Source organism: Notamacropus eugenii, chromosome 2 (genome assembly GCF_028372415.1).
Source record: "Notamacropus eugenii isolate mMacEug1 chromosome 2, mMacEug1.pri_v2, whole genome shotgun sequence".
Classification (NCBI taxonomy): domain Eukaryota; kingdom Metazoa; phylum Chordata; class Mammalia; order Diprotodontia; family Macropodidae; genus Notamacropus; species Notamacropus eugenii.
The window spans coordinates 523975733-523988616 of NC_092873.1; the positions used below are offsets into that span (position 1 = coordinate 523975733).

The following is a 12884-nucleotide window of genomic DNA, read 5'->3' on the forward strand; positions in this document are numbered from 1 at the left end:
GTCTTTACATGGGGAAAGGAAGTTTGGAGGGTAGCTTGAACTGAAGAACAGGATTTTCTGAGTGGTATGAAGGCCTTACTATGTGCCAGGCATTGTGCTCCATGCTAGGGATGGAAGGCAAGACGGTAATGCCCTTGCTCTCGATGAGCTCCTTGTCTTTTGAGGGGAGATAACATCTCTATGTCTGCCACAGCTATGAATCCTTCTCTCCACCTCCAGCCAAACCTCCAGCAATGCCTACATCTACAACAGATCACAGCTGTCTAGATCTGTGCAGGTGTCATCTATTTACATATGTAACTAGAATAGAATGTAAACACAACGTGAATAACTAGATTCATACAGCACCTATCAATTATCTATCAGTCTCCATATCTGTGTTATCTCCCTATTATCATCATCTATCTTTGACCAGTGGACAGATCTCTGAACCTGGAGTCGGAAAGACCCAACCCAAATGTGGCTTGCGGATATTTCTTCGCTGTGTGACCCTGGGCAAGTCCCTGAACCCCTGTCTGCCTCAGTTTCCCCATCTGTAAAACGGGGATGGTGATAGCTCCAAGGCCCTAAAGTGTTGTGCGGTCAAAGCCGACCCCGTTTTCAGTCTGTATGTGATACAGTAACTACAAGACGCTTGTAGATACAAAATAACGAGCTATGCGCCCCTAGGCCAGGGCGCTTGGTTTCCCACCTGGTGCCCACCGCAGCAGCGCCTGCTCCAGAGGTGGGCAGTTTAGCCCTGGCAGAGGCCACTCTCTGGGCACTGAATGCCGTGCTAAGAGGCGGGTTCCAAGCCGGCATGGTCGGGCAGCGGCCGCCCTCGGGGCCAGGGGATTCCCGAGTCACCGCTGGCCAGCCCGAGCAGGAATGCTAAGCCGCTCCTCAGGCCCTGGCCCGACTCCTGCGAAAGCTGAGCCGGGGGATTTCCACCTGCCCCTGGGCTCACCCCGCTGCCTCCGCCCCTCCTAGGCCCCTCCCCCGATCCAGGCCCCGCCCCCACCCAGCTCCTCTCCTTGTCCCCCCCTCCGAACTGACGTCCGGCGTGCTCGCCCCTGCGCGTGCGCGTTCTGGGGGCTGGGCCGAGTCCTCTGTCGGGACAGTACGCAGGCGCACTCGCTGAAGGCTGCGGCGGGCGGGAAGCCCGATGGCTGGTGGGGGCTGTGAGCAGCGGGGTAAGAGTCTGGACTGGGGTGGGGAGAGGCTGTCTCGCGAGGCTGGCCCGGACCCTGGCGTCCAAGAAGAGGGGGGCAGCAGGCCCCCTTCGTCTGGCCAGGGGTAGAGGGGACGTCGTGGCTTCCAGCGTGGCGGGGGTGGGGGCGGGGCCGTACAGAGCGCATGCGCAGCGCGCTTCTTTCCACCTCTGCGCGTCTGCTGCAGGTGTCCTCCACACCTTCTGTTCCCCAGACCCCGGGGCTGTCATCTTCCAAGCAGAGGAGGGTCCGAGCTCTCAGAACCGCCCCTTCCTTTGGGAGTGTCACAAACATTTCCCAACTCCAGCATATTTCGCTGCGGGAAGAGCCGCCTGTTCCGCGCCTCCGTTAGCGCCCTAGATCGAGGAAACAGAGGAAACTGAGACCCAGACAGGATCGGAACCCTCCTGACGGAGCCAGTGTGGTCGTGGGGGGAGGCGCTGCGATGGTGTTACAGAGGGGGAAACTGAGGCAGCCAGACTCAGCGACCCGGGCGCGCCTTTCCTTCGTTCAGTAGACACGTATTGAGCGCCTGCTTTGTGCCGGGTGCTGTGCTAGAGTCAGTCTAGGATTTGAACCCAAATCTTCCCCACAGCCGCTCACTGTGCCAAGAAAAAGTGAACCCAGACCCTGCCCTCGGAGCGGTCATTCACGAGGCCTGGGTTCCAGTCCTGCTGCCCACACTTACTGTGTGCACTGGGCAAGCCACTTGAACCTGGCCTCAGTTTCTTCATGTGTAAAATGGGGACCTGCCTGCCCGGGCAAACCTGCATCAGGCTCTTTGTGTCAGCGGGCCCTATGTCCGTGACTGGGTCATTGGTGGAGATGCTGGCTGGGGGAGGCCCTTGTTACATTGTTGCACGTGTGTAATCTGTCGGTCCTCAGCCTTCTCTCTTGGCTCATGTCACACCACTCCGTCTCTTCTTCGTGTTCATGCAGTTTTTTTTCCTCTTGCACTCCAGTTAGATGAGAAGGTAAGGAGGACCTACGTTTTCCTCCTTTCGGCCTTAGTTTTTTCCTTTTCACTTTGCTGTCTTCACTTAAAATCATCCAAATAGAACAAAACCATCCTTAGGTTCTCTCTGAAGGCCCTAGGTTTCTGAAGGGATACATTTCTTCTTCCTCGTTACACTGTAGGTCTTTCCTCGTTCTGTAGAGGGTAGCAAGGTGGCACAGCAGATAGTGTCTGACCTGGAGTCAGAGAGATGCAGGTTCCTGAGTTCAAGTCTGGCCTGTATGATTCAGCTGTATGACCCTGGGCAGGTCACTTAACCTTGTTTGCCTCAATCTGTAAAATTATTTGGAGAAGGAAATGGCAAACTACTCCAGTATCTTTGCCAAGAAACCCCCAATGGGGCACAAAGAGTATGACTAAACAACACACGATCTTTCTGTGTTGTCCCTTCCCCTTGCTCCAACGTATTTACCTTTCTAGGTTTCAGTTGACTCTTTGTATTTGCATCTCAGAGAGTCTGTTTAGCTCTGAGCATTCATGGAGAATGCTTAGAACTCTTTTATTTCATTAAAGATCCATTTCTCCCCAATGGGATTATATTCAGTTTTGCCAGGCAAGTTATTCTTGGTTTTAAGCTTTTATCTTTTGCCTTCTGGAAGATCAGGCTCCAAACTCTCCTGTCGTTTATTATGGTGGCTACCAAGTCCTGTGGGATCCTGGCTCTGGCTCCTTAGTATTTGAACTCTTTCTTTCACTTGACTTCTTAGTTTTTTTGTTTTTTTAACCTGCAGACTTTGGATTTAACAATGGCATTCCTGGGAGTTTTCATTTAGGATTTCTTTCAGCAGATGAGTGATGGATTCTTTATTTCTCACCAAGCCCTCTGCTTCTGGTATGCCTGAGCAGTTTTCAGTGATGATTTGTTTTATTGTGGTATTGAGGCTTTTAAAAAAAATCAGTTTTCTGGTAGTGTTAATGATTTTTAGATTATCTCTCCTTGATCTATTTTCTAGATCATTTGTTTTTGATAGGAAATAATTTAACATTTTCTTTTTTTTCCAGTATTTCAATTTTTTTTTAATATTTCTTGTTTCATGGAGTCATATTTTTTTTGTCCATTTTGATTTTCAGGAAGCCATTTACTTGCATAAGATTTTACACCTTCTGTGCTAAACTTTTTTTTAGTTCTTTCCCTTTAGAGTGCTCATTTCATTTATAATAACTTTTTTTATCTCTTCCAGAAATTTTAATAAGCATTGTGGACAAGTCCTACATTTTTACCTATATAAAATAGTCCATTGTTACTAGCACATTATTTGTTTCCTCTAGGCTTGTGCACTGGACATCCTTGGATGCATGACATTTCTTTATTGTTGTTGTCTTTGGTCATCCATATTTCAAGCTTTTCTTCCAGAACTTGGATTTTTATAAGGGCCACCAAAGTCTGCCAGCCCTTGCCCATTCAGATGGGATTGCAGGCCCCACTTTGGTCTCCGCTGTCTTGTTGCTGGCCTTCTAGAATATGCTGAGAAGGAGGTACTTGCAGGTGCCAGGTTCCATGCTCCTGATGCACAGCACTGAACTCTTCAAGGCTGGCAGGACTGGAGGCCTTGCTGACAGATAAACCTTCCCTGTAGCAGGTTTGCCACCTTCCCTCCTAGTCTGCTCTGCCCAGGGCCTTATTTGCTCTCAGCTTTACTTAATGGGGCCTTCCTGGCTGACCTCTCCTACCTTGTGGGGGTGGAAGACCTGCCCCCTCCTGAGTGTCTGCAGACACTGGGGCATTTTCTTTTGGTGATTTAGGCTGCATGAAGGTAGTCATGTTCATTATACTCTCTCCCTTTCTTTGCTAATCACTGATTGGTGTGGTCCTCTTTTCTTTTTTCTTTTCTGGAGGACAGGAATGGCACTTGGGCTGTTCGGCTCCCATTGCCTCTGCCATCTTGGACAGCAAATGGTTTGTATCTTAACAGATGGGGCAAGACTGGTTCCTGATGTGGCAGTTAGGTCAGAACCAGCCCTCTACATACAGTGGAAGACAACCGCTGGGTAAATAGATGAATGCCTCTTCCTGCCTTGGAATAGACATACCTTCAAGGCCTGTCCAGCTGAGAATCTGTGATCCTCTAATGCAAAGCTCAAAATCAGAATCACACCAGAAGAATGTATAAAGATGAGAAGACTGGGAAGTTTTAACAGCTTCACCCTGACCTGACCTCACTTTTTAACATTCAATCTACTTAGATCAAAGTTTCTCCCATGACTAATGCTCCTGCTGTTTGGCCCTAGGGGAGTCAACCTTTCCTTTTGTTCGTTTCCTTCCCAAAACCCATTTTGGAAAAGGCCTGATGAAGCCAGACTTGTCAGCGGTGGGCGATATTTTACTGCTCACCCTGAGATCTCATGACACAGTTTTATTTTTGTCCTGACGTGGCTCTGTATTGTTGAATTGTACTGGGGGTGTTTTCTGAGCTGCAGGCTGGACCTTGTCAGCACAAAATAGAGTGAACAAGAAGACAGAGAAAACCCAAGTAAAGAAATGACATTTCCAAGGACTTCTCCAAGGAATTCCATAGCTGCAAATCTTCATTTATTTTTAGCACTAAAGTGTCCGCACCCAGAATCAAGGCTTTACCAGCACCAGGGGTTTTAGTTCTGTTTGTGCGAAGAAATATCTTTGTTGTAATTAATGTGCATTTTTGTTGTTTACTCGTTTTAGCCATGCCAGATTCTTGATGATGTCACTTGGGGTTTCTCAGCACAGTACTGGAGCAGTTTGCCATGTTCTTCTGCAGCTCATTTTACAGATGAGGAGACTGAGGCAGACAGGGTCAAGTGACTTGCCCAGGGTCACATAGCTGGGAAGTGTTTGAGGCCAGATCTGAACTCAGGAAGATGAGTCTTCCTGACTCCAGGCCTGGCACTCTCCTCTGTAGCACCACCTACCTGCCCCAGCGAATGTGCTTTAGCCTGGATTCACTGTCTTTTTATCCATATATTCTCTAATTCTAATATCAAACATATACCCAGATCAATCAAGTTCATTAATTGATGGCGTATTCTTGCTCGGTCAGCCTTCTTCGTTTTGGCTGAAATTGGAGAAGGGAGTTGTTCACATTTAGGCCGTGTGATTTAGAACAGAAAGAAATCATCCAGCAGCCCATCCTCTTCATTTACAAATGAGGAAACTGAGGCCCACATAAATTGGGTGGCTTGTCCAAGGTGACGGTGATAATTACTTGCAGATCTGGGATGTCTAAATGCTGAACTTTCCATAGTTCCTTTCTCCCACCCCCGTCTTGTAAGTCCCTGACTAACCTGATGGTTTTACTCGGTTTACTCATATCTTAAAATCCTTGAATTTACTTTTTTTTTTCTCTTAGAATCTTTCTTGCACTGAGGTAACAGACCACCACTTTCTGAATCCACACGTAGAAGTTTCTGTTGCTTGAAACTGGCTGAAATTCTCGACTGGAGAAGTGATAACACCTTGAATATTGACATTCTTTTCTGATCAAGAAAGGAGTTTTGAGGTGAAGGAATTGTACCTCTTTAAAAGTACTGAGCAGACATTTTTGAAAGTGACTGGGCCTGTTCTTTCTTTGTGGTCCAAGTGAAGAAGAACTATGAAAGAGTGGCACTCGATGACCATTGCAGTCCTCATCGGACTAACAGTCCGGTGGACAGTCTCTCTGAATTCTTACTCAGGTAAGGTGTGTTTATGGCTTGGAAGATGTAAAAATGCTTTCTCTTTAATTTGTTTGGTACCAATTTGCAATTCTATAATTCAGAAAAGAGGTCAAAGAAAAAACATTTGGGTCTTGCCTATAAAGTAAAAAAAATAACTTCTAAATTTGCTGTTGATACAGTGTTTGACGGAACCTTGCTTTGTTCTGTTCAGTTGAACCTAACTTGAGTAAAAAGCAGTGCTTGGTTGGTGCCCTGGGGGGATGGGTGGTCTTCGGTGGTGAAAGAGACACATCCCCCAAGCAGATTCTGGCTCTCTGAAGGTTTGATCCATGAGTAGGGAATGTGGCATCTGAGGGCAGGCTGCCATTTATCACTGTATCACTGCATGGCTTGGGGACTTGGTTTTCTCTTCTGTAAAATGAGAGGGTGGAGGAGAAGCTCTCATGCTCCCATACAGCCCTAGATCTGTGAGCTTGTGAATTAACAGAAACCAGGCAGCCCATGGAGGACCCAAGAGCAGAATCTCTTGGCAGATGTTGGCAGCATGAACCTTAGAACTGGAGGCAGGAGGTGCCCCAGAGGCCACCTAGTTCAGCTTGTCCCTGAGAGTGGATCTCTGCCACCCCTTTTATGTCCATGGTGCGTTATCTTTTGCTGTATGACAGTCTGCAGTGTTGGGGAGACACCTCCCAAGGAAGACCACCATCCCCTCTAGACACTCTGTAGTGATAGGCTTCACACCCTGCTTACTGTTCTCGTCTCTCTCAAGGCACAGACTAAGCCGTGCTCCTTCTTTGAGATGGCCCTCGGAGTGCTTGTGTCCCTCAGCCCTGGCCAGGCTCCCCCTCTCCAGGTTCTACAACCAGGCCTCATCGGGTGTGCACTGCCCTTACCGGGAGAGTCTACTCTGCAGAGCTGGGCCTCTTCCAGCCAAACAACCGAATCTGAGACTTCCTTGACTTAGGCTCTGCACATCACATGCTTGGCTAAAGACACTTTTTTTCTTTAGCCCTCCATCTGTCCCTTTCTTGTACCTTGTCCTTTCTACATGGTTTTTATTTAACTTTTTTTTAACAAGTATAGGTATTCATGTAGTCAAGAACTTAAAATGACCACAGTGCCTGGCATATAATGGGCACTTTCTCTCTGATCTTCTGTGTTCGTATGGCAGTTTCTTAATTATTTTGGGAGGCAGGGCTTTCCCTGCAGTTTTTCCATGCTCTTTTGCCCATCCCTGCACCATAAGGAAATGCCTGCTGTTCATCGTTCCTCCTGGAGAACTATCACGACGAACAGGACATTTGAACGTGTCCAGGTATTGGCATTTTACTGTATGGGGCTGTGTAGTACATTCTTATTCTTACTTCCCAGATAGAGTGAGAACCTAGAAAAACAAAAAAATGACCCAGTATTCCATAGCAGTTTTCACCGTCATCATCCGATGCCTTTTTAACTTCAAAACCTCTGGAAGTCAAGACATCTGCTCTTGTTGGTTCTTACTCTAATTTCATGTGTCTTTTTCATTATATTGATGTTCTCGGCACACATACAGCTATTTTGTCATGCTAAGAGTCTGCTTATGAGCTGATAAGAATTTCTTAATGATTAATGAACAGTTACAAGATCTGTGATCTCTTTGTTAAGATGACTCGTTGCCCACTGTGAGTTAAAGCGCACTTTTAAAATTGCTGTAAGGTATTTCTTTATTCTGGCTTTGGTTTACCCTTTGTGATATTTTTAATTGATGCTTAGGAAGTGCTAAGTATGATTCAGAGAAAAGAAAACTTCTCATTTACATTATCTCATTTTTTGCATTTTTCTCATAATTTACTCTTTCCCTTTCTGATGTCAATATGCTGTTTGCACACTTACTTTCTATTTTCCCTGAATTGTCTGAATTTTTCAAATAACTGTCCATTGACCCCAACTGGGAGGGTCCCCAGTATCTGTTAGGATAGCCTCTCTGCCAGGTCACAAGCCCCGCCCCAGGCTTGTTAGCCATTGACACCACTACTGATGCCTTTGGAGCTGATAACATAGGTGCTTATTGAAAAGACCTGGGGTAATCTCTGCTGGTTGTTTTAGTTCTTGTGAGAAGAAGATGCATAATGGCCACTGCTCCGTGTATACCCTTTAAAAAATATTAGAAAGCAAGGAAACAAGCATAGATTAAGCCACTACTGTATACCAGGCATTGTGCTAAGCACTTTATAAATGTTAACTCATCTGATCTGTACAACAACTTTGGTATAATTATCCCCATTTTACAGATAAGTAAACTGGGCAAATAGGTCCAGTGACTTGACCAAGGTCACACAGCTAGTAAATGTCTGAGGCTGGATTTGAACTCCAGGCCTCATTCTCTGTTCACTGTATCTTCTAGCTTCTTTTAGATCAGTTAGTATTAAAGATGTGATAGGCAGTGTTTCATTGGTCATTAATTTCCTTCTATTTACCTGTGTTTTGCAGTATTTCCACTCTCCCTAAAAGTGTTAAGATGGATTTTGCCATAGACAGTTTTAGCCAAATTTTGCTCTCCTAGACTATAAAGGTTTTCCATTTTAAGGCATCATCATCCATAGTATATACAGCCAATGAAGTATTTGCCTCTTAAATTTCAGCATGATTCTACATAATACAATAATCAAAATATGAAATGAACATTGAAGTGCACTGCATAGACGTTTTCTTGAAAAGAAGAGGAACTACAAAGTGAAGCCGTACAAATAGACAATGCTGTATTTTCTTTGTCTGATTCTGAGTGGAGCATAAGTGAATTTGTGGAATGAATCAGAGTGGTAGGAATCCTTTTTGCCCTTCCCAAGTGGAGCTCCCTTAGGTACCGTTGGGTTGTCCTTCTGGGCTGCTTTAAGGGCACTTTAGCAGTTTAAAAAAAACTTAAGTACTAATTTCATAGCCAGTGTCAGCTGAATTTATTGAACTAGGTCAGGCTCTGGATAGAAACTTGTTTCTCAACCCTAAAGAGAGTCATTATCCATTCTTCTGTTTGGTAGAGAATGGTGATAAATTCCTCCACATTGGCCGCAAGTCTAGAGCAATTTGGGAAAATCTGGATACTTGGATTTTCAGGTGCAGGAAATTGTGTAAGATCCATTTTGACCTTAGGTCCTCAGCAAGCTAAGAACTATAGAAAGGGGATGTATTCTTTTTGAATGGTGGAAAGATTAGAGAAATCTGAAAAATAATGGATAATTTTATTTATGTAAAATACCTACTGTAAAATCATCATCTGACAGTTATTTGAGGGATTATATAATTTGTGAATAGTCTGTCTTTTGTTTCTCCTTCGGATTCAGTTTGGTTTTGAAAAAATTTTTCAGTGCATTAGTCCATAGCACTGTGTCTGTGAGTGATGGAAAATGCAGACCATGAAGAAACTTTTTGTTTTGTTTGGGTGACAAAACTTATGTGAAATACCTCAAAGAAAATAGAAAGCAACCTAAGGGCCAGAATATGTGTTAGAAACAGTCAGTGCTGTAAGGTGGGAGAAGAGGGGAGAAGTTAGTGTTGGTCACAGTCACCAGGGATGATTGAATTCGGCTGCTATACATTCTGACCAGAGAGGCCAGGAGGAATGGGGCCTTCCCTACTTGATTGTTTAAGAGGATTTGATTCAAAACTCTTGCCTAGAGTAAGTACGCGGCCCATTTCCCCTTTCTTTGGGAGAAGGCTGAGCTCAGGAGATGAAGCTGCTTCTTCTTTAGCTTCTTCCCACCTTGAAGCCCTCCAGAATAATTTCCTGGAAATAAAAGTTCCCATTTTTAGGGAGACAGCAACAGCTTCAGTCTTCTGTCCCCACTGCAGCCCTGGAAACACATGCCTTTTAGGAGCTTAGCCACTGGGCACTGTGCTTGCTGGAAGCACACATCCTTCTCATCACCTGGCCCGTTCTGCTGCCGGTACATCTTCCAGACTAGAACCCCAGAGTCCATGCTTGGAAGGAGCTCCACCACTTCGCCCGGTACTCCAGGGCACCAGGCCTCCTTATCTTCCTGGCTGTTTTCCACCCTCCTCTCGTTTGTATCCCTTGTTCTGAGAACTGTAGACAAGTCTCAGAAACAGGCTGCCATCTGTGGCTTTCCAGCCCAGAACCTCCTTCTAGAGTGGCCACCCTTCCCCCTCTGTCTTGTCCCCATTAGAATGGAAGCTCTTTGAAGGCAGGAACCGTCTCCTTTTCATACTCATATACTTTGTGCTTAGCATAAGCTTGGAATATTTTGCAGTTGTTGAGTCCTTTTTCAGTTGTGTCTGACTCTCTGTGACCCTGTTTGGGGCTTTTTTGGCAAAGATACTGGAGTGGTTGGCCATTTCCTTCTCCAGCTCATTTGATAGAAGAAGAAGTGAACTCGGGTCACAGAGCTGCTTAGTGTGTGAAGCCAGATCAGAACTGACCGAGATGAGGCTTCCTGACTTGGGGCCTGTGCTCTGTTCTACAGCACTGTCTGCAGGGCCAGGCTTAGCATAGCATAACTGCTTGATGCTTGAAAGGCTGGCCCTTAGGCTGAATGCTGCCTTGAGGGGCTGACCTTCTAATGGAGGAGATGACACCTCTCAGACCAAGTGGTGACCAAGGGGGATGGTGCTGGTTGGGGCACCTGTCTTGACCTGTCTTTCTGCTTAAATGGGCAGGAATGTCGAGTTAGCACTCAGACCTCACCCGACTTCTACTCAGTGACTACCATTTGTGAAGAGCTTGCTGCGTGCCAGGCATGACGTCCTGGGCAAGAAACAGAAGACCTTAAGGGGAAGGAGGGATTGACTTTTTGCCACTCCTAACACGTGAGTGTAGGGGCTTGAATAAAGACAGTCATGTTGAGGAGTCAGCAGCAGCAGATCCAGAAGATGGATTTCTGGAACAGGAATTAAAATATGGGAATGGCATACTTTTGGCCAGGGACAGAGCATCCGTAAAGACTAGTAAGAGGAGATTTTTCTGAGAGTTGTGCATATCTAGTAAGGCTTTAAATTAAAATGAAGAAGCAAGGGTGAAATCTTATCTCTGTATGTTCATCAAGCTCAAGCTAGATTTTGTAAGAAAAAAAAGTTGCAATGTAGATAGTAAGGCATTGGAGACCGCACCCCCCCAAGGACACAGGAGACAAATACTAGAAAGTCTTCAGGCATCTATAAACAGCCACATATAGTATGCATAACAAGCAAGTTGGAACTAGACATCCTGGTGCAAGGAGGCCTGCTTGACCTCATTGGACTTCACTGAGGCCTGGGGTGTGACTGGCTCTGAAGAACGTGGGCCAGATTCCAAAGGAACAGAGTCCATGGACAGGGGAGGGTACAGGAGCATCATTAACCTCACCCCCACCCCTCAGCTGAAATGGCTTTTTCCCAAGTTACCACTTCTGTCTTGTTTGCCCCATGAGTGAGGGGATCTACCCTTAGTGGGATCCTGTTTCAGGTTATCCTTCAGCAGATAATGTAGGCTGCTACCTTGGGACTCATCAGGGCAAGCATTAGGTAAGGAAAATGGAAAGGTTTTTGGTGGATGGGAATGTTTCTAGGCACCTGGGAATACTCAACTAAATAGGGAAAAATTGAAGGGTAGAGAAAAGGAAGTAATTGTAGGGGCAGTCTGCTGGAAGAGAGGGAGAAGATGGTGTTAAGGGTATAAGTAGGCATGGATTACAAAGTAAAACAACTATATTGAAATACAGTTTTTAAGATATATTTTTAAAATATTTTTCCAGTTACTTGTAAAAATAATTTTACCGTTTTTTTTTTTTAATTTTGAGTTTCAAATTCTCTCACTGTTTCTTTTCCCTCTCCTCTTTCATTGAGAAGGCAAGCAATTTGATATAGGTTATACATGTGCAGTGATGCAAGACGTATTTCCATACTGGTCAAGTTGTGAAAGAAAACACAGACCAAAAAAATCCAAGGAAAATAAAGTAAAAAAAGTACGCTTTGATCTACATTCAGATTCCATCACTTCTGTCTGTGGAGGTGGATAGCATTTTTCATCTTAGGTCCTTTGAAACTGTCTTGGATCGCTATATTGCTAAGTCATTCACAGTTGATCATCATACAGTATTGCTGTTACTGTGTACTATAATATTCTCCTGGTTCTGCTCACTTCTCTTTGCATCAGTTCATGTAAGTCTTCCCAGGTTTTTCTGAAAGCGTCCTTCTCATTGCTTATAGCACAATTGTATCACATCACAATTGTGTACCACAACTTGTTCAGCCATTCCCCAGTTCATGGGCATTCCCTCAACTTGAAGTTCTTTGCTACCACAAGAAGAACCTCTGTAGATATTTTTGTACATATAGGCCCCCCTTTTTTTAATGTTTACAATGTGATACCCATAGCAGCTGCTATGAATATGCATGCATATTTCCAGGGTAAATTTGGAAAATATAAATAATGTTTTTCCTCAGAGATAAAAACCAAGATATTTCAGATACCAGAAAGCCAAATCCACCATGGTAACAAAGAAATTCATACATATCACCAATCCAGGGAGCACCCAAGCTTGCCCTCAGTTCAGCCTCCCTACAAACAAGTTCCCCTAGGCAAAACTCCTCCTTCTCACTCATGCTAGCTGCTCTGCCTTAGCTCTGCCTCACTCTCACTTCTTGCTTCACTCTTTTGGCAAGCTCCTCCCACCATGGGCTCCATGTGATTCAAACTGTGGGCTGGGCCAAAGCTCAAAGCAGGTCACATGGGCCTATTAAGGGGCAGACGAGATCTTCAGATTCCCTTAACATTACAGATATAGACCCAACAGTGGTGTTGCTGGATCAAAGGGTGTGCACAATGTTATAGCCCTTTGGGTATGGTTCCAAAGTGCTTTCCAGAGTGATTGGAACAGTTCAAAACTTACTAATAGTGCTTTAGTGTCCCAGTTTTCCCACATCTTCACCAACATTTGTCATTTTCCTTTTCGGTCACATTAAGCAGTCTGATAGATGTAAGATACTACTCCAGAGTTGTTCTAATTTGCATTTCTCTAATCAGTGCTATAGAGCATTTTTTCATATGAATATAAATAGCTTTGATTTTTGTCTAAAAA

At 45.0% G+C, this 12884-nt stretch overlaps 1 protein-coding gene across 2 annotated transcripts in view; it reads left to right on the plus strand.

Annotated features, from left to right (window-relative positions):
* Positions 1–1066: 1066 nt before the first annotated feature.
* ALG6 (ALG6 alpha-1,3-glucosyltransferase) overlaps positions 1067–12884 on the plus strand; it is a 53751-nt gene continuing 41933 nt past the window's right edge. For both annotated transcript variants that reach the window (XM_072649725.1, XM_072649726.1), the window contains exons 1-2: positions 1067–1172; positions 5529–5853. In XM_072649725.1, the coding sequence (XP_072505826.1) occupies positions 5772–5853 (82 nt within the window). In that variant the 5' untranslated portion in view covers positions 1067–1172; positions 5529–5771. The remainder of the gene's footprint in view (positions 1173–5528; positions 5854–12884) is intronic.